The sequence below is a fragment of the Vicia villosa genome, linkage group LG4, assembly GCF_029867415.1.
Source record: "Vicia villosa cultivar HV-30 ecotype Madison, WI linkage group LG4, Vvil1.0, whole genome shotgun sequence".
Lineage (NCBI taxonomy): Eukaryota > Viridiplantae > Streptophyta > Magnoliopsida > Fabales > Fabaceae > Vicia > Vicia villosa.
The window spans coordinates 39,706,280-39,728,870 of NC_081183.1; the positions used below are offsets into that span (position 1 = coordinate 39,706,280).

The following is a 22,591-nucleotide window of genomic DNA, read 5'->3' on the forward strand; positions in this document are numbered from 1 at the left end:
CTCAAACTGCTTTGGCTTTTCAAGACCAAGCTTATCATCAAATCTGATATTGAGTGATTCTTCAACAATCAATGTTTCAGTATTGTATACTCTGTAGCCTTTTGAGCGTTCAGAATATCCCAGAAGGAATCACTTCTGTGCCTTAGAATCAAACTTACTCAAATGATCCTTAGTGTTCATAATATAACATATACATCCAAAAGGATGAAAAAAAAGAAATGTTGGGCTTTCTGTTCTTCCACAATTCATAAGGAGTCTTATTGAGAATAGGTCTTATAGAGATTCTATTCTGAATATAACATGCAGTATTTATTGCTTCTGCCTGTTGCACCCCAAAATTTGCCCTCCATTTTACTTCTAACTAGCTTAGGCTTTTGCATTTCATATGCATCACCTTTCCATTAGGGCATTAACATAACTCATGTGTTCATTAATCAATAAAGTTGACAAGAGATCAAGGTCATTGATAAAGCTGGGGTGTTGCGTGGTTTGGAGTTCCTATCTCTTGCGGGCTCGTTTTTATTGAGGTTTTCAATTGAATCATGGATTGAGGTTTACTTGCTTATGTTTGGAATTATCAGATACATCCTAAGGTATGGTCTTGTAATCACCTTGGGCTATTTCTCAACACTTGGGTTTGTTCATCACTTGAGGTGTGGCTTATGATTCAAGTCATTTTATTAAGCTTCATTATATACGAGTTTGATTCACTTGATTACCGGAAGTACAAGTCATTGATTTTGAATTTTGAGCTAGAGTTTGGTATCGAACATAGTGGAATTTATGAATCATTTCAAGATGGAGGACATTTGGTATAACTTTTAGATTTGGTCAAAGTCAATCATGAAAAGTTGAATTTTTTACCAAAATCCATACAAATCTACTTTGGCTTTCTTCATCTTATGATGTTGCCATTTGATTCAAGTATTGTGAGAATAAAGTGATGATGTGAAAGTTCAATTGAGTACGTGGAGGGTACAATTGTGTTTCAAGTCTTATTTGAAAAGGGAAAATACCACTACATTATCAATTATTCCATCAATTAGAGTGCTTAAACATCTTCATTACACTTTCTCATGACTCAAGAATACGTCACAGTTGGCATTACATACATTACAACATCAAAGAAAATTACACAGAAAAATCCACCCTTGACCTATCCTTCTAGTCTACAAACCTACCATGCTTTCTAACATCTCCCTCTTGTGATGCTTTGAACCATTTCACACAGCCTAACTTCACAAACAAAAAGCCTCCAAAAGCCACAAACCTGCATAATACAAAAACACATCATGTCATGGTCCCACAAATCCAATTCAATTCACAATTAATTCAAGAAAGCCATTAAAAAAAAACAGACTCAAAACATATACTGTCCAAATTCAGCAAACTAAACTAATCCCTAAAGAAAACCACAGCCCTATAGAAAACAAAACCGGTTCAGAATTGCATCCTATCGAATCGAAGAAAAACTCCCCTGCTACATTGCAAAAGCCGACCTGCATAGGCATTGAAAAGACCACATTAAAAGCCTGCACCAGCCCCTTTCACAAGCCAATGGCAGCCTGCATCAGCCCTGTACAAAAAGGAAAAAGAAAAAGCATTCAGCTCAGTATAAGTAGTGCAACCACATACATTCACTAGTCAGAAAACCATATTCATAACTCTAACCTTTCCCAAACCTACACATTAACAGTTTCTTTTGAACTATTTGTTTCCCTCACTCTAACCAACTAAATCTCTTTACCTCATAACTAACTCTCTTCACTCCAACTGCATATAACAGAAGTGTAACTAACCTAACAGATTCATAACCAACTTCAAACCACCAAAACAGAATTATAACTAACTATCTACATCATCAGAACCAACTTCGATCTCACCCTCCATTCACCAACAGAAAATCCAAATCTAATGGCTCAGAATCTCCTCCCTCTAACTGAATTCTCAGCTTCAACTCACCTATATAACTGACACTCCCTTCTTAGTTTGTTGGGGATTCATCTTCAAGCATTCACCATTCTCCACCATTACACACACCACTCTCTCCTCTTTCTCGACCACTTCTCCAAATTCACCTCTAACACAATCTTCTCCACCAATTCTTCCACTCTCCAACATTTCATCTTCTCCACACCACAATTCAATCTCCATGAAAAGAAATAGAAAAAGGAGAAGAAGAAGAATCGCATAACAGAAAAAAGCAATAAAAAAACTCACCATAACAGTCCCTGAGCTCCTCCATAACCTTCAATTTCTCTGGACTCATCATCGCCAAGAACTCTCTTCAATCTTCATAATCTTCTTCTCCACATTCAATCAGAAAACCCCGTAGAAATCTCTTCACCTATGAACCAATCTTCCATCATCATCCTTCATCAATTTCACGTTAAACCTTCATCTCTTGAATCCTCTCTCGCTCCATGATCATCACTGCATCATCATCTTTCTCGTTCTGCTTCAATCAACGCGTGCTCCAATCAACGCCCGCCTTCCTGCACTGATTCAACAACAACAAACATCAATCATCACATCGCAACCACCACAACATTGCGGTTAAATCATTAAGAACACAGAGAAGGAGATTAATTCAAGAAGAAGAAGAAACGCAAATTAGAGGGAACAAGAAAAAGAACAACACGGATGATTACCTTGAATTCTAATGGCTGACGTCTTCGAATTGTCATCGGAGCATCTCTTCGTGTTTACTTTCGTATGAATTTGTTTGCATCGAAGTCAAGGTGAGGATAGATCGGACCGAGATAGTGAAATTCGAACGGAGAAAAGAGAGTAAATCTGAGAGAGGTAGACGATGTCGGATGGTGAGATTAGAATAGATGTTCACGGCGGAGGAGAAGAAAATTCGATCGGAGAGGGAGGACCTTCCGCCGTCGCACGTGAAGAAGAGAAGAGAGTTGAGAGGTCACAATTTCTTAACCCTAATCCTCTTTGTCATGTTAATTTTTTTTTTAAAGTTGTTAATTGAAAAAAATAATAATCTGAATGTGATCCATAGTCTCCTTGGGCCATCGAAATTGATGTATCTACCCCTCCTTGGCCCATGCTGCATCTTTTTCGCTGAAAACTACCACATACAAAAAAACCCTGTTTGGGTTTGTCTCCCTGTCTGGGCCTAGCGCCTATATTCTAATCTGCACCTTATTTTCACTTGAAACCCCCCTGATCACATATTTTTCCTATTAGGAATTAGGATTTTTGACATAGTTTTGTTCTACTTTTTTAGATAATAAAAATCATATAAAGATCATAATCTTCTCAATAGATTTTTAGATAATAATAACATTTAGAATCATAATTTTTGTTTGATTTTTTAGGTAATAAAGAATGACATTGAAAACAATAAAAATATTAGTTTTAGGATTAATAGATTTTTAGTGTATTTAGGCTTGAACAAGATTTCCTTTGTTGAAAAAAACTTAAAAATAGTAGTATATTTTTAGGCTAATTTTTGGGTCACTTCTTTTATTTCTTTCGTACCATTTCCATGTTATTTTCGTATAATTGTTGTGTGATTTTGTTACTTCTTTTTGGCCATAATTTTGGCCCATTTTGTTCGTATCATTTGTAGCTCCTTTTAGAGTATATTGCATTAGTATGTTAACTTTAGAATTAGAATTAGAATAACACTTAGATTAGGATATTAGATTTAGTTCCCTTCTTTCATTCTTTTTCTTTCAACATTAAAACACTAATAAATAGAGATGCGAATCACACCTTACTAAAAGTGGAAGAGAAATGAGTGGGATTTATTCCCTAATCTGTTTCTCAATTACGTAGTGAGAGAGAGAAATGAGTGGGATTCATTCCCTAATCTGTTTCTCGATCACTATATAGTGGGAGAGAAATGAGTGGGATTCATTCCCTAATCTGTTTCTCGATCACTATATAGTGGGAGAGAAATGAGTGGGATTCATTCCCTAATCTGTTTCTCGATCATTATACATTTTTATGTGATTCAATTTGCAAACTAATTCCCTTAAAAAAATACCCAACCAAAAACATTCAAAACACCTAATAAAGGCTCGAATTAAAACAAAGTAATGAAGTGGTGCGAAACCTTGTATTGGGTTTTGTTCATCATGTAGTTACATAAAAAACACAAACCCAATTTCTCTTCTCTTTAAGAACAAGTTAAGTCCCTTCCAGAATTAGGCGTATAAGTCTCCAAAGGTCGAGCATCGTGGATTGTGACCTTAACCTCTGTTCAACTAAAAAACACAAAACAAATGGAAACTTTTGAGCCGAACTACAGTAGCTCTGATTCCTGAAAAGGATACGTAGGCATTGGGTCGCGGGGCCTAAGAGAGCACAATTGTAAATAATTCCTTCTTTTCCCCGTATTTCTTTTTGCATTCATTCGCATTTAGTTTTAGACATATATACACCCTTTAGATAGAAACAAACATAGGTGGATACCATCGAGTACGATGGGCGTGAGGGGTGCTAGCACCTTCCCCTTGCGTAACCGACTCCCGTACCCTATTCTCTGGTCGCAAGACCTCGTTCTTATTCTGAGTTAAGTTTCTGATATTCCTTTCCCTTATGGGATAAATATATTAGTGGCGACTCTGTTCATTTTTTCGCGAGCGTGCGACACTGCCCAGAAATGCTTAGCCATATTGGTCTCGTTGATCATGGTTCTGGCAATTTCTTGTAGAGTCCTATTCTTTCGCTTTACAACTCCATTTTGCTGTGGAGTTCTAGGGCAAAAGAAATCATGGGCAATATCATTTTCTTTGAAATAAATCTCAAAGAATCTATTCTCAAATTCGCCACCATGATCACTTTTGACCTTTATGATTTTACACTCTTTCTCAAATTGGATCTGAGTGTAGAAGTCAAAGAATACTGAATGAGACCCATCCTTGTGTTTCAAGAACTTTACCCATGTCCATCGGCTATAATCATCTATGATGACTAATCCATATTTCTTCCCTCTGACAGATGCTGTTTTGACTGGGCCAAACAGATCAATGTGCAGAAGTTCTAGCGGCCTAGAGGAAGAGACAACATTCTTAGACTTGAATGCAAGTTTGGAAAACTTCCCTTTCTGACATGCTTTGCAAAGAGCATCTGATTTATATTTCAGATTAGGGAGTCCTCTGACTAGATTTAGTTTGTTAATCTGAGAAATCTTTCTCAAACTAGCATGGCCTAATCTTCAATGCCAGACCCATTTCTCTTTGCTAACAGACATAAGACAAGTTACCTTCTGATTCTTAAGATCTTGAAGATCAATCTTGTAAATGTTGTTCTTTCTCTTGCCTGTAAATAGGATTTAGCCATCCTTCTGACTTACAGCTTTGCAAGACTTTTGATTGAAGATTATGTCATAACCATTATCACTTAATTGACTTATAGACAATAAGTTATAAGCTAATCCATCTACAAGAAGTACATTAGTTATGGAAGGAGAGTTACCAATACTTATGGTTCCTGAGCCAATAATCTTGCCCTTCTGATCTCCTCCAAACTTGACTTCACCAGCGAACTTAAGCACCATGTCTTGGAACATAGACCTTTTTCCCGTCATGTGTCGCGAGCACCCAGAGTCCAGGTACCATGACATGTTTTGCTTTGTCTTCTTTGCTGCCAAGGATATCTGCAATAGAAATTATCTTCTCCTTAGGTACCCACATTTTCTTGGGTCCTTTCTTGTTAGTTTTCTTCAAGTTCTGATTGAACTTGGGTTTAGCATGATAAACAACAGGAGGTACAACATGATATTCCTTAGGTTGAGCAACATGATATTTTCTATTTTTTGTCACATGCTTCTTAGTGTGTGTAACGTGAAAGCTTTTAGCATGTGAGGTGAGCCTAATATCATGGGAGTGGCCATACTTGAACTGATCATACAATGGCTTGTATGTAATTTTCATATCATCTACAAGTTCAAGTCTGTATGGGGTATCACCCTCATAACCTATGCCAACTCTCTTGTTTCCACTAACAGCATACATCATAGAGGCAAGTTGACTTCTACCAATACCTCTAGATAAGAATTTCCTGAAACTCAAGTCATATTCTTTAAGAATATTGTTCAAGCTTGGAATAGATTTTTCTGAACCAGAAGATGACTCAGCATCTTTGGATAGTTTTAAAACTTTCTTTGAGTTCAGAATTTTCTAATTCAAGCTTCTTAGTTTCAGATACAAAGAGCTTTCTCAGCTTTTTGTACTTGATACTAAGCTTAGCCTTGATTTCAAGAATTTCAGCTAAACTGGAAGCTAGCTCATCTCTAGATAGATCAGAAAATACCTCTTCAGAGTCAGAGTCTGATTCTGATGTAGACTCTGATTCAGCATCCACAGTAGCCATCAGCGCTATGTTGGCTTGCTCGTCTTCAGAGTCTGATTCTGATTTTGATGAATCTGAATCATCCCAAATTGCCATAAGACTTTTCTTCTTCTGGAACTTCTTCTTGGGTTTCTCCCTCTGAAGCTTTGGACACTCATTCTTGTAATGTCCGACTCCTTGCACTCAAAGCACGTGACCTTCTTTTTGTCAGATCTTCTGATTCTAGAAGATTCTCCTCTTTTAGGCTTTTTAGAACTTCTGAAGTTCTTGAACTTCCTTTGCTTACCCTTCCAGAGTTGGTTTACCCTTCTGGAGATCATGGACAGTTCATCTTCTTCTTCTTCTGATTCCGATTCTTCAGAATCTTCTTCTTCAGCCTTAAAAGCGTTAGTGCATTTTTTATTTAAAGATTTTAATGCAATAGACTTACCTTTCTTCTGAGGTTCATTAGCATCCAGCTCTATTTCATGACTCCTCAAGGCGCTGATCAGCTCTTCCAAAGAGACTTCATTCAGATTCTTTGCTATCTTGAATGCAGTCACCATTGGGCCCCATCTTCTAGGCAAGCTTCTGATGATCTTCTTGATGTGATCAGCCTTTGTATATCCCTTGTCAAGCACTCTTAATCCAGCAGTTAGAGTTTGAAATCTTGAAAACATTGTTTCAATGTTTTCATCATCCTCCATCTTGAAGGCTTCATACTTTTGGATTAATGCAAGAGCTTTTGTCTCTTTGACTTGGGCATTTCCTTCGTGAGTCATCTTTAATGATTCAAAGATGTCATGGGTAGTTTCCCTGTTTGATATCTTCTCATATTCAGAATGAGAAATAGCATATAGTCCTTGACTTATGATGATTTTTGAATTGTTTCTTTTGATCATCACTCATTTCTTGTCTTGACACCTTTGCTCCACTAGCATTTACTGGATGTTTGTAACCATCCACAAGCAAGTCCCATAAATCACCATCTAGACCAAAAAAGTAACTTTCTAATCTATCTTTCCAGTATTCAAAGTTTTCACCATCAAATACTGGTGGTCTAGAATATCCATTTCCATTTCCATTGTTGTGTTGATCATTTGAAGTAGATGTAGTAGTAGGTGTAATAGCATCAACCATTTTGACTTAGTGTTTTTCTCACCCTGGATCTTTTTCTAACACGGTTAAGTGCTTGCACCTAGAACCAGGTTCTGATACCAATTGAAGGATAGAAAAACACTTAGAAAGGGGGGGTTTGAATAAGTGTGACTTTAAAAACTCTTAAGATAAAAACAAATAACACAGTTATTTTTATCATGGTTCGTTGTTAACGAAACTACTCCAGTCCACCCCCTTTGAGTGATTTACCTCAACTGAGGATTTAATCCACTAATCAATCTTGATTACAATGGTTGTCCACTTAGAAACACTCTAAGTCTTCTAGAGTATACTGATCACACCTTGATCACTCTAGGAAATCAACACTTAGAAACTTCTAAGTCTTCTAGAGTCTACTGATCACAACTTGATCAAACTAGGAACCTTTTACAAATCAATGTAAAATAAATGTTTACAAGAGTATTCAAACGCTTCTTAGAAAGCTATAATCACAATTGTGATATTTCTCTTAAGTTCTAAGCTTAAATCTCACTAAGATATTACAAGTGAAGTGAGGTTGAAGATGAAGTTTGAGAGCTTTTGAATTTGACAGCGTTTCTGTATTTTTGCGCAAGCGTTGTGTGTTCAGCTTCTCATCAGAACTTCTATTTATAGGCGTTTGAGAAGATGTCCGTTGGGAGCATTTAATGCGTTGCGTGTTCCGTACATCTCTGCATTTAATGTTTCACTCTTTTGTCAACTACCTCGAGCCTTGCTTTTACTGCTTCTACTGACTTTGCCTTTTGTAGCTTCTAACGTTCCTTTTGTCAGTCAGCGTAGCCTATCATCTTGTACTTGCTTCTGATCTCATGTTTGTGGATACAACGTTTGAATAATCAGAGTCAAACAGCTTGGTGCAGAGCATCTTCTTGTCTTCTGACTTTGAAGTGCTTTAGCGTGATACCATAAGAACTTCAGTGCTTCTGCTTCTGATCTCATGTTCTTCTGATGCTTCATAGACCATGTTCTGATTCTGCTTGACCATCTTCTGATGTCTTGCGAGAGCATTTTCTGATGTTGCATTCTGAGTCACTGCTTCTGGCGCTGAATTGTGCGTACTCCTTATATAATTCCTGAATTGGAAAATGTAAAGGATTATAGTACCACATTATCTTATACAAAATTCATATACATTGTTATCATCAAAACAAGAATATTGATCAGAACAAATCTTGTTCTAACAGTCTTGACATATTTAAAGGACATCTTCTCTAAAAAGATCGACAATTATAAACTCTGAAGGATAAGATGATGCACAGTAATACAGATATGTGTATAATGGTGTAAGGAGCTATTATTGGAAATTGTAGTTCTTCGGAGAAATAGTCATCATCCATAAAAGGCATTCAATGGAAGGCTTGGAAAGAAATGTTTGAATTCGGGTATTTTCCTAAAATTCCGATCTATGTTGACCAAGACTGTAACACCCCAAGTCTACGTCGCAATTCATAAGAGAAATCAGAGTGCAATACATCGACACAAGCAAAAAATTTGAGGCGTCACATATTCAACTTAAATAAATCACAAATCGTGCTCATAAAACATGGATACATAACACTTATATCGGAGGAAACTCATAATTCATTAAACATTCAACTCATATAGTTCATAATATCGCAGTGGAATTCATCAATATCATAATTCGAAATCATAATATTTATGCCAATCATGACAACAACTAATCTGACATGTCTCCTAAGGACATAACAACATAATCTGACATATGATAACAAATCCAATCCAAATATAACGACATGAAACGAAAAGCAATGAAAACGTCCCCCGAGTGCTACGTATTAGAGCATAGACACACCGACTCGAGCTAATAGATAAATGGCTACTCCACGTCGTTACCTACACGTTACCAACGAAGGGTAACATTCAAACAGAAGGGGTGAGATATCATTCATTATAAAGAAACGTATGATAATATTCAAAGCATGGTAAAGATCATACATATATCAACACTTCACATCACATAACATCTTACAACATCTATAATCATTAAAACAACTTACAAAACAGAAACCATGTCAATAATTAATTATGACAACATACTTAATTCACAACAGTAATATCAATGCATCACAGTAATATCTTGTCATCACATCACAACAAACATCTCATCATCTTAACAATTCAAACAAAAATCAATTTAATATAAATGCAATTCAAATGCGACTCGACTTATGCAAATGCATGTGGTACCATTTGGAGTATAACTCCCATCGTCTCAAAATTTTCCATTGGGAACATCGTCGCTATTTGCCATTAAGGGCATCGTGTTTGCCATAGTTTTCAAGCCGACGTGTTTTCCATAAGTTTCAGGCTATGCAATGGATGCGACTCAAATTATGCACATCCACCAATACAACATAAACAATACGTCACAACATCATCTAAACATCAATTAAACATTCATAAGAATGCTTCACTTCACAATCACGTCGCTATGTTGCACCATCATACAATCATTTAGGCCCAATAACTCATAACACTTACTAACTTATGCTTTTTACTATTAATTCCTAATAAAATAACATAAAATCACTTTGACACATAATTACCACATAATCAATTAAATAAATCACATAACACACAATTAAATGAATAATTAAAAGAAAAACGGTCGTTACAACTCTCCCCCACTAAGAATATTTTCGTCCTCGAAAATTACCTCAATCAAATAACTCAGGATACGACTCTCACATCTTACTTTTCAACTCCCATGTCCAACTCTCTCAGGTAGCTTCCGACAAAACTACCTTCACCAAAGAAATCTCTTTGCCTCTAAGCGTCTTCGTTTCGCGATCCTCAATCCTTATAGGCATAGTCTCCACCATGAGATTGTAGCAACATGCCCTAAAAATTAAATGTTTTAGAGTCGCTACCTATTCTACCAGGGCGAATAGGAAACCCTACGCAGTTAAAAGATCGGGGTAAGATTATTATAATCAGGTCGAGGGAAGGTGTTAGGCACCCTTAACCCTTTCCTATGGCTTTGAATCTAAGGTAACAGTTTAATGGCTAAAATTATTAAGTTAATAGCTAAAGAAATGAAAAGGGCGAAAAGTGAGATTTGAACTAAACTGGGATTTAGGGGAAGGGGACTCGCCTTGTTGCCAAGTGCCTACGTATCTCCTTAGGGAGAATCAGAGTCAATGTAGTTCAGGCTACAGGGTTGTACGCCTTTTTATTTGATATGACATGGTTTGAAGGTATTTTGAGTTACCTATCGTAGTTTTGAAATGTTGTGGTTTGCAAGGCATTTTGAATTGCCTTATTCGCAGTATTGAAGAGATGAAAATCCGTAGTTTTGGAGGAGTGTTTTAAGATTTGGGCGTACAACCCTGGTTTGATGTGTTTTCGTTAGGTGCGATGATCAAATTATGAGTTTTATCATTATCTCTCATAACCAATAGATTTGGTTATTACATGATAATGAATTTCAATATTTATGTTTTATTATTTTATCTCGCGCCAATGCGACTAATAGATTTAGTCGGATCGAGGAGAGAATTAGCCAACAATTAGTCAAATTAATATTAACGAATAAGTTAATTAGATTAAATTTATTTCTCGCCAATGCGACTAATAGATATAGTCGGATCGAGGAGAAAATTATATTAATCAAGAATCAATCGAATTAATGTTTTTGTCAAATGGTAGTGGGATTGGGCAAACCCTAACACCTTAGTAACCTTTCTAGGGTTTTTCTGTGATTTTTAACAATTAAAAATAATTAAATCAATTAAATCGAGTAATCGAAATAATCGGGAAAAGTCCTCGGGAAAAGTCCTAATATTAATCATATCCTAATTATAGCCTAATACTAATTTAAATTCCTAACCCTAACTAAATAACTTAATTAAATTAAACATAACATTTAATCTAAATAATTATACAATAAAAATAATAAAATTGTATAAAAAAACCTGGTAATAATCCTGTGTGATGACCCTTTGAGGGTGCATGGTGGAATGCAGATCCTTGGACGTTGGATCAAGTGTTGTGTTGCATCCAAGGGTCATGATGTGAGAGTACGCCATAGTCCCCTGTTGGTGCTATGTGCTGGATCACTAGATCAAAAAAATATGTTGTAACCTGGTATCGAACCCAGGTTTGGATCATTACCAAGATACACGCTGCCCAAGCCAGCTGCACATTCAAGTTGTTTATAATCCCCTAAACCAAATAATAAAAAAAAGAAAACATGAAATAAATAGGATTTAAAAACCGAGTCCCATTTCTAGTAAGTTTTCGCACCTTTTTTCGACAAGAATTCATGGTCTTGGTAACATTAAGTGGCATTTGCATATGTTCTAAAGTAAGTTTTAGTATTTTCATTGTTGCATTTTAATGCGTTATGAGTATTACAAAAAGTGTCTTTTTATGCGCTGGTTGTTAGTTTTGTTGGCCAGGTTGATGCAGAGGGAAGATAGGAACTTGTGGCACGCACGAGTGGATAAGAGAAGCCGGAAAAAGCAGAGTTAAGAGGTCAACACGGGCACCCGTGTGGAGCAACACGGTCCGTGTCAAAATGTGGCTGGAAAGGCAAATTCTGGATTCAAAACAGAGGTTTTACACGGGCACCCGTGTGCAGGCACACGGACCGTGTGAAAAGATGCCTGGAAAGTGGATTTTGGCTCAGGAGCAGACGAACTACACGGGCGCCCGTGTGCTGCAACACGGCCCGTGTTGATGATGCGTGCTGATTTTATTTGCTTTATGTTCCTCACTTGAAGGGGATCAGTAAGGGTATTTTTGGTACTTCAGTTTCAACCTGAATGGAAGAGAGTTATAAAAGCAACCTTAGGGCAAAGAAAGAAAGAACTTTTTGGAGATCATAAGATACAATTGCAGAGAAGAAAAGAGACGGAAGCGAGATTTTGGAAGACGAAGAGATTCAACGGTGGACACCATTGAAGATCCTAGTTTTCCCAATTGATTGTAATGTCTAAACTTTTCCATTTGTGTTTTTTGAATATTATGAGAGGCTAAACCCCCCAATGCTAGGGGGTGTCCCTGATTCGATCTGTAATAACTCTGGATTTGGTATTTTGTTGATTTAAAGTTCATATTATTCAATTCGATTGTATAATGGTTATAATGCTTTCTTTATCGGACCAATAAGGATTGTTATGTGGTTAACAATTCGTAGGACTACAATTGTTAGGGTTTGTATACAATTGAACCTTATAATTATCACCTAGGACTATGGATATAGTAAGGTTATTCAGAAATTCTTGATAAATTAACGATTTGGTTTTGTCTTATTTCTCTAAGGACTTAGGTAATCGGATTTTAAGCCAAAAAGGTTTTCACTAAGGACTTAGGAAAATCATTCTTGAGAATTAATAATTGAACCTTATGAACGTGTTAAAGAGATCTTCATCCAGAGGAGTTAGAAATTGAATCACACACCCTATACCTTAGCATTATCTTCTCATTGTCAAAAGCTCAGTTTTAATTTCCCTTATTTCTTAGAATTTTAATCTCTTTCGTTAATCATTTGAAACAACACCCTTATGATCTTTTGTTTAATTGACTTAGTATAATCACTTGTATTTCCTACGCAATCCTCGTGATCGATACTTGGGGTAAAACCCATTATTACTACATCGGTGAAAATAGTACACTTGCTATTTTTCCGATCAAGTTTTTGGCGCCGTTGCCGGAGATTGCCAAAATATAAGTCGTTAACTAGTCAATTAAAATTTTATTGCCCTGCAATTAAAATTTTATTTTTGCTGAATTTATATTTGTTTATTTTTATTTTTTTTCCAAACTAATCGACTTCTAATCTTGTATGCGAGGTAAGGCCTCAGCTGAACTTCTTTTTGACGCAGAACCAGAAAGATTATTGCGAGCACGACTTCGAGAAGTTAAACGGAAAAGACTGGCTTCAAAAGGAGGATCACCCATAGTTTCAGAATCGGAAGACGAAGAAAGAATATCTATTTCATCCGAACAGTCAGAATCTGAGCCTAAAACTATGGCAGCTGACCCACCTCCTCCAGAGAGGCTTTTAGGAGATTATGGAAGAGCTAATGCACCGCTTGGAAGAATGCTTATGCTCCCAATCATCTACATGTTACTATTTGTAGCATGGGTTATCAATCGTCATTTTTGAAACTTGCCGTATTTCTTATTTCTTAAATGTACCGTTTATTCGTCGTACTGTTCAATATAGTATGTAATATTTGTACTGTCAGTATTAAATGTTGTACTATCTGTCATAATATTGCTTAATTACTCAGATAATATTTTGTGTGTTTTCTGCCAGTCAAATATTCATTTTTCTGTGCATTAAATGATTTTCAGGGTTATTATCGGTAATTTTGCCCGCATACAGTAAATATTAGTTATTTATTATGTCTGTGTTTTTTTTAACAATTCATGTAAATAAACTTTCATTTTTCACATAAAAAAAAAACAAAAACAACAAAAAAAGAAAATTAACCTTGACTGTTGATTTTTCACTCTAACTGCTACGTCAATATCTGAACAGTCAGTTGACAGCCAAACTGCTGGCAGTACAATTCTCAGTGTTTTGTACCATCAATCAAATCAATCTTTCACAATTCAAAATTCCAAGATTTTTGTTCTAGAAGTCTTCTGAATATCACGCGATTAGCAGAGACTCAACACTGCACAAAAATCAGGTACGCTTAACTGTCTCCTACACAAACAGTCCCTGACTAGGGTTTTCTTGTTTTTACAGGAGAAACAAGCTATTGAGACCTCTAATGGATTTCATGCACATCCATATATCTCAAAGTACCATCATACAAATTTTCAAACTTCAATTCACTCAGACGCACCGTCAGCAGCTCAAACAGTCAACAGACGACCCGTTTGACCAAAAAAGTCAACAGACAGTCAAAAATGAAATTTTTTGTCAAAGTCCATATTTTGTCAAAGGATTCATCATTTTATCATTGGATGATCATAATTCATCAAGGAAAGATCAAAAATCAACAAAACCCTAAGATTCAAAATTAGGGTTTTTGCCTGAAAAGTCATCTCAACTTTGACTGATCATAACTCTCTCATCCTTCATCCAAAAAATTCAAACCAAAGCTCATTTTGAAGGAAATTCAATTATCTTTCAAATGCAATTGATCCCATGGTCATTGCATTTACCATTTGAAAAATATGACCAAAGACATTACAGGTCATTTTCAAATTCAACAAAAAGACACTTTTTTCAAAAGAACACACAAGGAGCATCAAAAATCATTTTGACATGATACCAAAGGCATTGGTTAGAGGACTCTTTGAGGTTTCCAAAAAGTGCAAGATCTCCTTCATATGACAAAAATTGAGGGATTTACACCTTGTTGAAGTTGGCTAAATTTTGGGAAAATGCATGAAATCAACATTGCTCAAAAATGTATTTTTTCCAAATGGGGCCAAGTTTTCATGGTTCAAACATCATTTCCATAATATAATGGGCCTCCCACGACCAAGACAAGGCCCACACCTTTTTTTATCCATTTTTTGCTTAATTTTATCTTATTTTAAGATTAAATTAAAAGGAAAATGAATGGATAATGGGTAGCTTACAATCCAAGCTTGACTCACCCAAGGAATCTCTGATTTTCTGCAGAGAATTGAAGAGCAAGGCAAGAGCATTGAAGAGAAGAAGACTTGGTCAATAATTCAAAGGTTTTTAATATAAAAAAATCAAGAATTCCACAAAGGCAACTAGATGCTTCTTGGCTTCAATTCTAAGCACAACATAGTCTATATAAAGGCTATAACACTTCACAATCAAGAGAGGCAGAAATCAGAGCCATTCTTATGCTTGTACCATGCTTGTAACCACTTAAACTTTTCAAAGAAATTTCAAATTCGAATTTTTAATTTCAGTCAATTTCAATACAAACTAAGCATTCAAACATCATCTCTGAGCTTCACTGAAACTATTCCAATCAATTGCAAGTCTTAAACCTCACTGAATCGAGCTACACAGGTCACGATTTGCTCAAACTAAAACTGACTTGTATCTCATAACACAAGCATATCTAGCACGATGTAGACATATATTTGAACTTGGTGTGGTGTGTAGATCATTTCTGGAACTTTAATTGAGTTTTAGACGCTTACACACGAAGTTACCATTCTAGGGTTCATAATCTCAAAATTAGGGCTTTCTGAAATAGGCAAAATTAGAGGATCTAAGTGGTACCATTGAGTTCGTATGGACCAGACGAATCGAATGGATAGGTCGCGCCAAATTTCTTTTATGTCTAACCCCTATTCGTTATTTTCCAGGTTTAAGCTTCATCTATTACAGCTCTTTTAATAAGAAAGCGCTATTAAAAGTCCTGGCGAGAGGTTGAAGACGATAAGGTGTCCTCACCTCATTGGACAGCAAACGCGCGTTTTTTTTAAATTAAACCTTGGTTTCAGTGTTTGCAGGCGCGTCATAATTGGTGGACCCTCACAATCTGAGCCATCTGATTTCATTTATTATCCATCCAACGCATCAGACAAGCAATCCATACCATATACAAAAAATATCCTTTTATTTTCTATTTTATTTTAATTTCTTTGCAAAATTAATTAAAAATAGTTTTAAAAATCCAAAAAATATACAAAAAATATTTTTTAGACTTCTAAAATAATATATTATTTTCTGAAATAAAAATATTTTATTTTTCTTCATAATTTCAATATTTTGCGTAATTAATTAGTATATATTTATATATTTGCTTTTTAATTATTCTAACCAATCAAAAAATCATAAAAAAATTGTTCTTTATGTTAAATATTGTTTATATATTATAAACTAATTTTGTACATATTTAGGATAATTTTCTCTTTAAGTTTTAATTATTTGTATAATTATTTGTATAATTATGTATTAATTAGCTTAATCAATTTCAAATCAATTTCAAAAATTCCAAAAAAATTAGTTTTGTTTTAAAATTAATTGACAAATATTTTGTACATATTTTGAACTTAATTTTTAGGTTTAAAATTTATTTTCATCTTTTCCCTCATTTTATTTTAATTAATCATGCATTAATCATAATTAAAATAAATCATAAAAAATCCAAAAATATGCCTTTTATTTTTCTTGCAATTTAAATTCCTAGATAAATGTATAGGATGTCAAATTCATGTAAATAGGCTAGTTTACATTTCCTGCACAATCGATGTAATAGCGTAGATTTACTTTCCGCACTTTACATTTCCGCATTTTAATTTCCAGCAAATATAAACTGCGTGTATGTCAAAGATAAAATTGAACCGTTAGATCACTAACTTCAAAGATAAAATATCTGAATCCAAACACAATCACACTTGCACCTTTTAAGGTAATCCCTTCTCATTCTTTTCAAAATCAAAGTCAAAATTCCACTGTTTCGAGTACAAAATCGAACCTTTTGTTTGTATCCGGTGAAAGGATAGATTTTTAAAGGAAATAAGGATAAAGACCTTACAACTCAGGGTAGACCTCCTGGTTTGCTTGCTCAAATCAAAACAAACAAAATTCTCATACACTGTTGTTTTTCAAAACAAAACTTTCCAAAAAGACAATACTTTGTATACATCCAAACACGGATCATTACAAAGTTAACGTTCTTTTCAAAACATCTTTCGAAAGATAAACAAACATTTTTGTATACATCCACACAAGGATCATTACAAAATTCAATTTACAAAGGTATTTGAAACCACAATTAAACAATGCGAAAGGTCTTTTTTCTTAAAGGTCTTTTTTCTGTTTCTTTTATAAACCTTTCCTTAATTGGATAAAATAAAAGGTCGGTGGCGACTCTGTGAATTTTCAAAAATGCGAAAGCATTAAGCGATAAAAAAGAGTCAGTTCACGTATCTCTCCCACTCAGAGGTATGGCCCGAAAAAACGGAGGTCCACAAAGAGGATATGTTGATTGAAGTGGATGTAGAGATTAAAGAAAATGAGGTAGTAAGGAAAGAGGTCACAGGTGAAGAAGGTGTAGTCAAAGAAAAAGTTGCTACACCTAAACCAGCGGTTAAACATCCTTTCCCTACAAGGAATAAGAAGAAAGAACAACATGAGAAAAACTTCGAGAAGTTCTTAGAGATGTTCAAGAAACTCGAGCTAAATATTCCATTCTTAGAGGCACTGGAGCAAATGCCTACCTATTCAAAGTTCATGAAATGTATCATCTCAAAGAAGCAAACAATCGACAGTGACCCGATTATTCTAACTGAAACTTGTAGTGCTATTTTTCAGGGAATGAAGGTTCCGGTTAAAAAGAGAGATCGAGGTTCGGTAACGATTCCATGCACAATTGGTGATAGGTCTTTCAAGAAAGCTCTGATCGATTTGGGAGTAAGTGTGAGTCTTATGCCATTATCCATTTACAAAAGATTGGAAATAGGTAAAGTACAAGATACACGAATGACACTTCAGTTTGCTGATCAATCAGTTAAAAGACCCTACGGAGTGGTAGAAGACGTGTTGGTGAAAATCGACAAGTTCGTATTTCCGGTAGATTTTGTTATTCTAGAGATGCCCGAAGATGAGGAGATACCAATCATTTTGGGGAGACCATTTCTAGAGTCCGGGAGATGCTTGATCGACATAGAAGAAGGTACAATGACTTTGAAAGTTTATGATGAAGAATTGAAGATTGATGTGCGAAACACTATGAAGTAAAAGGATGATGTTGCCACGAGTCAACACATTGAGGTAATTGAGCAAATTTGTGATAAAGAAAACTCTTTGACAACACAGAAGTTACCCTTGGAGAGAGTTTTGAGTCTATCAATCTTCGAAGAGGAGGAGGTAATTGATGAAAAAGACAGTGAAGTTTTAGCCATGATGGAAACATCATTTGTCAAAAATTCTCGCCTCAACCGACGGGAGGATCTAAGGCAACCGTTAGTGGAGGGAAGTAAAGATGAACCAAAGAAGGGGGCTGAACTAAAGCAATTACCGGAGAACCTCAAATACGTCTTTTTAGACACTGAAAGTAAGTGCCCGGCTATCATAAGTTCTCACCTTGAATTCCTTCAAGAAGATAAGCTTGTCAAAGTTCTTAAAAAGCATAAAAGTGCTCTTGGATGGTCAATTGAAGACTTGAAAGGAATAAGTCCAACACTTTGCATGCACAAAATCCTAATGGAAGATGATCACAAACCGGTTGTCCAACCTCAGCGACGACTAAATCCAGCAATGAAGGAGGTGGTTAGAAAGGAGGTGGTAAAACTTTTGGACGCAGGAATGATCTATCCAATATCTGACAGTTCATGGGTGAGTCCAGTTCATGTGGTGCCTAAGAAAGGTGGAACTACTGTGATTAAGAATGAAAAGAATGAGTTGATCCCCACCAGAACAGTTACAGGGTGGAGAGTCTGTATAGATTACCGAAGATTAAATCTGGCAACAAGAAAAGATCACTTCCCGTTGCCTTTCATCGACCAGATGTTAGAAAGGTTAGCGGGTCATGACTATTATTGTTTCCTCGATGGATACTCGGGGTATAATCAGATAGCTGTTGCACCAGAAGACCAAGAGAAAACCGCATTTACATGCCCTTTTGGTATTTTTGCCTACAGAAGAATGCCATTCGGGTTATGTAATGCCCCGGCCACATTTCAGAGATGCATGCAATCTATTTTTGCAGATATGCTTGAGAAACATATGGAAGTATTCATGGATGATTTCTCGGTTTTTGGTAAGTCTTTTGATAATTATTTAACTAACCTTGCTCTTGTTTTAGAAAGATGCCAACAGACCAACTTAATCCTCAACTGGGAGAAGTGCCATTTCATGGTACGTGAAGGTATAGTTTTGGGTCACAAAATTTCTCATAAAGGAATAGAAGTTGACCAAGCGAAAATAGAAGTCATAGCAAAATTGCCTCCTCCCATGAATGAAAAAGGTATTCGAAGTTTCTTAGGGCATGCGGGTTTTTATCGTTGATTCATAAGAGACTTCTCTAAAATTGCAAAACCGTTAACTACACTGTTAATTAAGGACAAAGCCTTTTTTGAAGCAGTCGCTCTACCCACAAATGATGCGAGGGTGGTAGTAAACTTCCTCAAAACCAATATTTTCTCAAGATTTGGGGTTCCCAGAGCACTCATAAGCGATGAAGGCACCCATTTCTTAAACAAGTTGATGGAGAATCTGTTGAAAAAGTACAATGTGAAGCACAAGATTGCAACTGCATACCATCCTCAGACCAGTGGTCAGGTGGAGGTTTCGAACAGGCAAATCAAGCAGATTCTCGAAAAGGCTGTTAGTGCTTCAAGAAAGGATTGGTCTCTGAAACTTGAAGATGCACTATGGGCATACAGAACAGCATTCAAAACCCCCATTGGTATGTCCCCGTATCAACTGGTTTATGGTAAGGCGTACCATCTCCCTCTTGAGCTTGAACACAAAGCATTTTGGGCTACCAAATACTTGAACTATGATCTGACAAAAGCAGGTGAGTTATAGATTCTTCAACTCCATGAGCTAGAAGAATTCCGTGATCAAGCCTATGAGAATGCTAAAGTCTATAAAGAGTAGACCCGAAGATGGCATGATTAGAGAATAAAACAGAAAGTATTCTGGGAAGGCCAGCTAGTGCTTCTATTTAACTCCAGGCTTAAACTTTTTCTTGGGAAATTGAAATCCCGGTGGTCTGGTCCGTTTGTGGTACAGACGGTATTTCCCCATGGCGCGGTGGAAATTAAAAATCCAAACAATGGAGATGTATTCAAGGTCAATGGACAAAGGTTGAAGCCCTATTATACTGGAGTAGGAGCAGGAGTGATCGATCATTTGCGTCTCACCGGATGAGGTGTAGACCGTCGAGCCATGCGACGTTAAACGAAGCGCTTCGTGGGAGGCAACCCACGCTTGTTTTTTTTTCTCTAACGCAATTTTCTTTTATGTTGTTTTGTTTTATTTCATTTTAGGTGGTCAGAGTGTGGATCGGTAGGTGCGACTTGAGTCAAAAAGCACGAATATTATTCGCCATTGGTGCATATAGGGGCATCAACACGGGTGCCCATGTGGGGAAACACGGCCCGTGTTGTGTGAGAGCATAGATAAATAAAATAAAATTGTGTGAAGCTACAACACCATCAACACGGGCGCCTGTGTGGGGAAACACGGCCCGTGTTACCTTCCCAATCATCAACATAAGCACGAATAGAGAGTTAACACGGGTGACCGTGTGCAGGCACACGGACCGTGTGCTGGGTGCGGGCCACTTGTGTGGGCCCGATCTGCATTATAACATATCTTCTCCTTCATTCCACTCACTCTCCCACTTCTCACTCCCTTCCTCCATGTAAACCTAGCCTCCACCTTCATAAAACCCACTCCTCCACCATCAACCACTCACTTAAAAACTATTGTGCTTTCATTAAAGTTGCTCTACTCTCCATCCTCTACACTTTGATCGGTTTAGATTTTAATTTTGTGCAATTTTAATTTTTGAATTTTTCTTTGTGTGGTGTTTGTCTCTTGTTTTCAATTTTTTTTGCAGAAACCTTATCATGCCTCCCCGAAAAACAACCCAGCGCCGCAACATCAGGGATGATTCCGCGGAATCCTCCCAACCAAGGCAGAGAGTCCGTCGCGCCCCTAGTCGCGCAACCGGTCGTAGTGGGAATCAAGAGGAGAATGCCCATGGCATTACATTTGTTAAACCTGAGCACAAAGCAAGGTATGATGTTTTAGTTTAGCATAAATTACTCCCGACCCGCTATATCTGTGATGACACACTTGTCAAATTAGGCCTAAAAGATGAAGTATACCGTATGTTTCACAACATCGGGATGTTGCCCTTTATGTTATTTGAGACACCCACTTATGAAGGCCTAACTCTTGAATTTTTGAGCACGGTTGAATTTAAATTGAGACACAAATGGAATGGCTCCGAATTGGAGTATTTTGGTGATCTGGAATTTTTTATGTTTGGCAATAAGCATACTTTGTCTGTGAAAGAGGTTGGGGCGGCCCTTAAACTACCTTCCGCTGGACCGGGAGCCCCACCCAAGACATTTCCTGCTTGTGAATTTTGGGAAGCCATCACAGGTTCAGCAGGGTACAATCCTAGTAAGGCCAAGGCCTCGGGCATTCATAACCCTTGTTTCAGATATGCTCAGAAAGGTTTGGCCTTTACTTTATTTGGGAGGGGAGATAGTACGGGGGTATGTGCGAAGCGAGAGCTGTTTCTGTTATATAATATGCTTGATGTGGGACGAGTGAATATAGCGGCTTTTGCTGCTAACCACCTGAAACAAGTTGGGTATGCTTCTACTGGGGAGATCTCACTAGGTGGGATGATCTCTCAACTGGCTGATCACTTGAACTATAGTCAGCTCTTAATAAAGGAACCCTCGATACCTGGTAAGAAGATTGACTTGCAAACTCTTGTCAATCAAAGGATGATTGTGGTAAAGCCAGGGTACTTCTCCCTAACTGTTCATGGGCAACATATTATGGCACTACCTGCACCCAATAGTATCTCTATTGCAAATCGTGCTAACTGGTTGTATGTAGCTACAGGTCCATATCTACGCGAAAGCCCTCCACATGATCATAATTTTTCAGGTGACGAAATGGAGGATGACAATCCAACTCAAGATCACCCTGTCCCTCCTCCTCAGCAGTTCTACCAACAAACGTCTGGGTCGTCCTCCATGACTCCAGATCAATGGGGGTGGGTACAAACAGAGATTGGCGCTCTTCGTACCGAGCAAACAAGACAAGGTGTTGAATTGTTTCGACAAGGAACTGTGATGGACGATGTCCAAGATATGATGCGACGTCTTATGTTGCACTTTCCACAGGATCCCCCTCCTCCACCGCCGTTTCAGTAAACCAGGTAATCTCCGTCACACTGGAATTAAAACATTGAGGACAATGTTTCGTTCAGGTGTGGGGGAGGTTCTATTTTATTTTATTGCTTTGCTTTCCGTTTATGAATTCATAGTTTAGTTTGTTTGATTTAATTATGTTTGTTTTTCTTACTTTTATTTTAAAGTGTGTTTCTTTCAAGTTTGTATGGTGCAGTGCTGTCATGGTGTTACCAGGTGATTGATACAAGTCCGAGGGGAGCAAACTAATAGCTAGTGGTTGAACAACACATCCCACACTTGATCTCCGCAGGCACCACGGAAGTTGACA

At 36.9% G+C, this 22,591-nt stretch overlaps 1 protein-coding gene across 1 annotated transcript; it reads left to right on the plus strand.

Annotated features, from left to right (window-relative positions):
- Window positions 1-17,356: 17,356 nt before the first annotated feature.
- LOC131597100 (uncharacterized) lies at window positions 17,357-21,144 on the plus strand. Its single transcript, XM_058869814.1, has 5 exons — window positions 17,357-17,947; window positions 18,194-18,353; window positions 19,461-19,895; window positions 20,371-20,389; window positions 20,946-21,144. Exons 1-5 carry the CDS (start codon window positions 17,357-17,359, stop codon window positions 21,142-21,144), a joined length of 1,404 nt encoding a protein of 467 aa, XP_058725797.1.
- The last annotated feature ends 1,447 nt before the right edge of the window (window positions 21,145-22,591 follow it).

Excerpts from the sequence above, each read along its gene's own strand:
- LOC131597100 (XM_058869814.1), top strand. The coding sequence starts at position 17,357 with ATGTTGATTGAAGTGGATGTAGAGATTAAAGAAAATGAGGTAGTAAGG. Across the intron at positions 17,948-18,193 it reads TCGACAAGTTCGTATTTCCG|AAGTTACCCTTGGAGAGAGT; the intron begins GTAGATTTTGTT and ends TTGACAACACAG. Across the intron at positions 18,354-19,460 it reads GCAACCGTTAGTGGAGGGAA|TCGCTCTACCCACAAATGAT; the intron begins GTAAAGATGAAC and ends TTTTTGAAGCAG.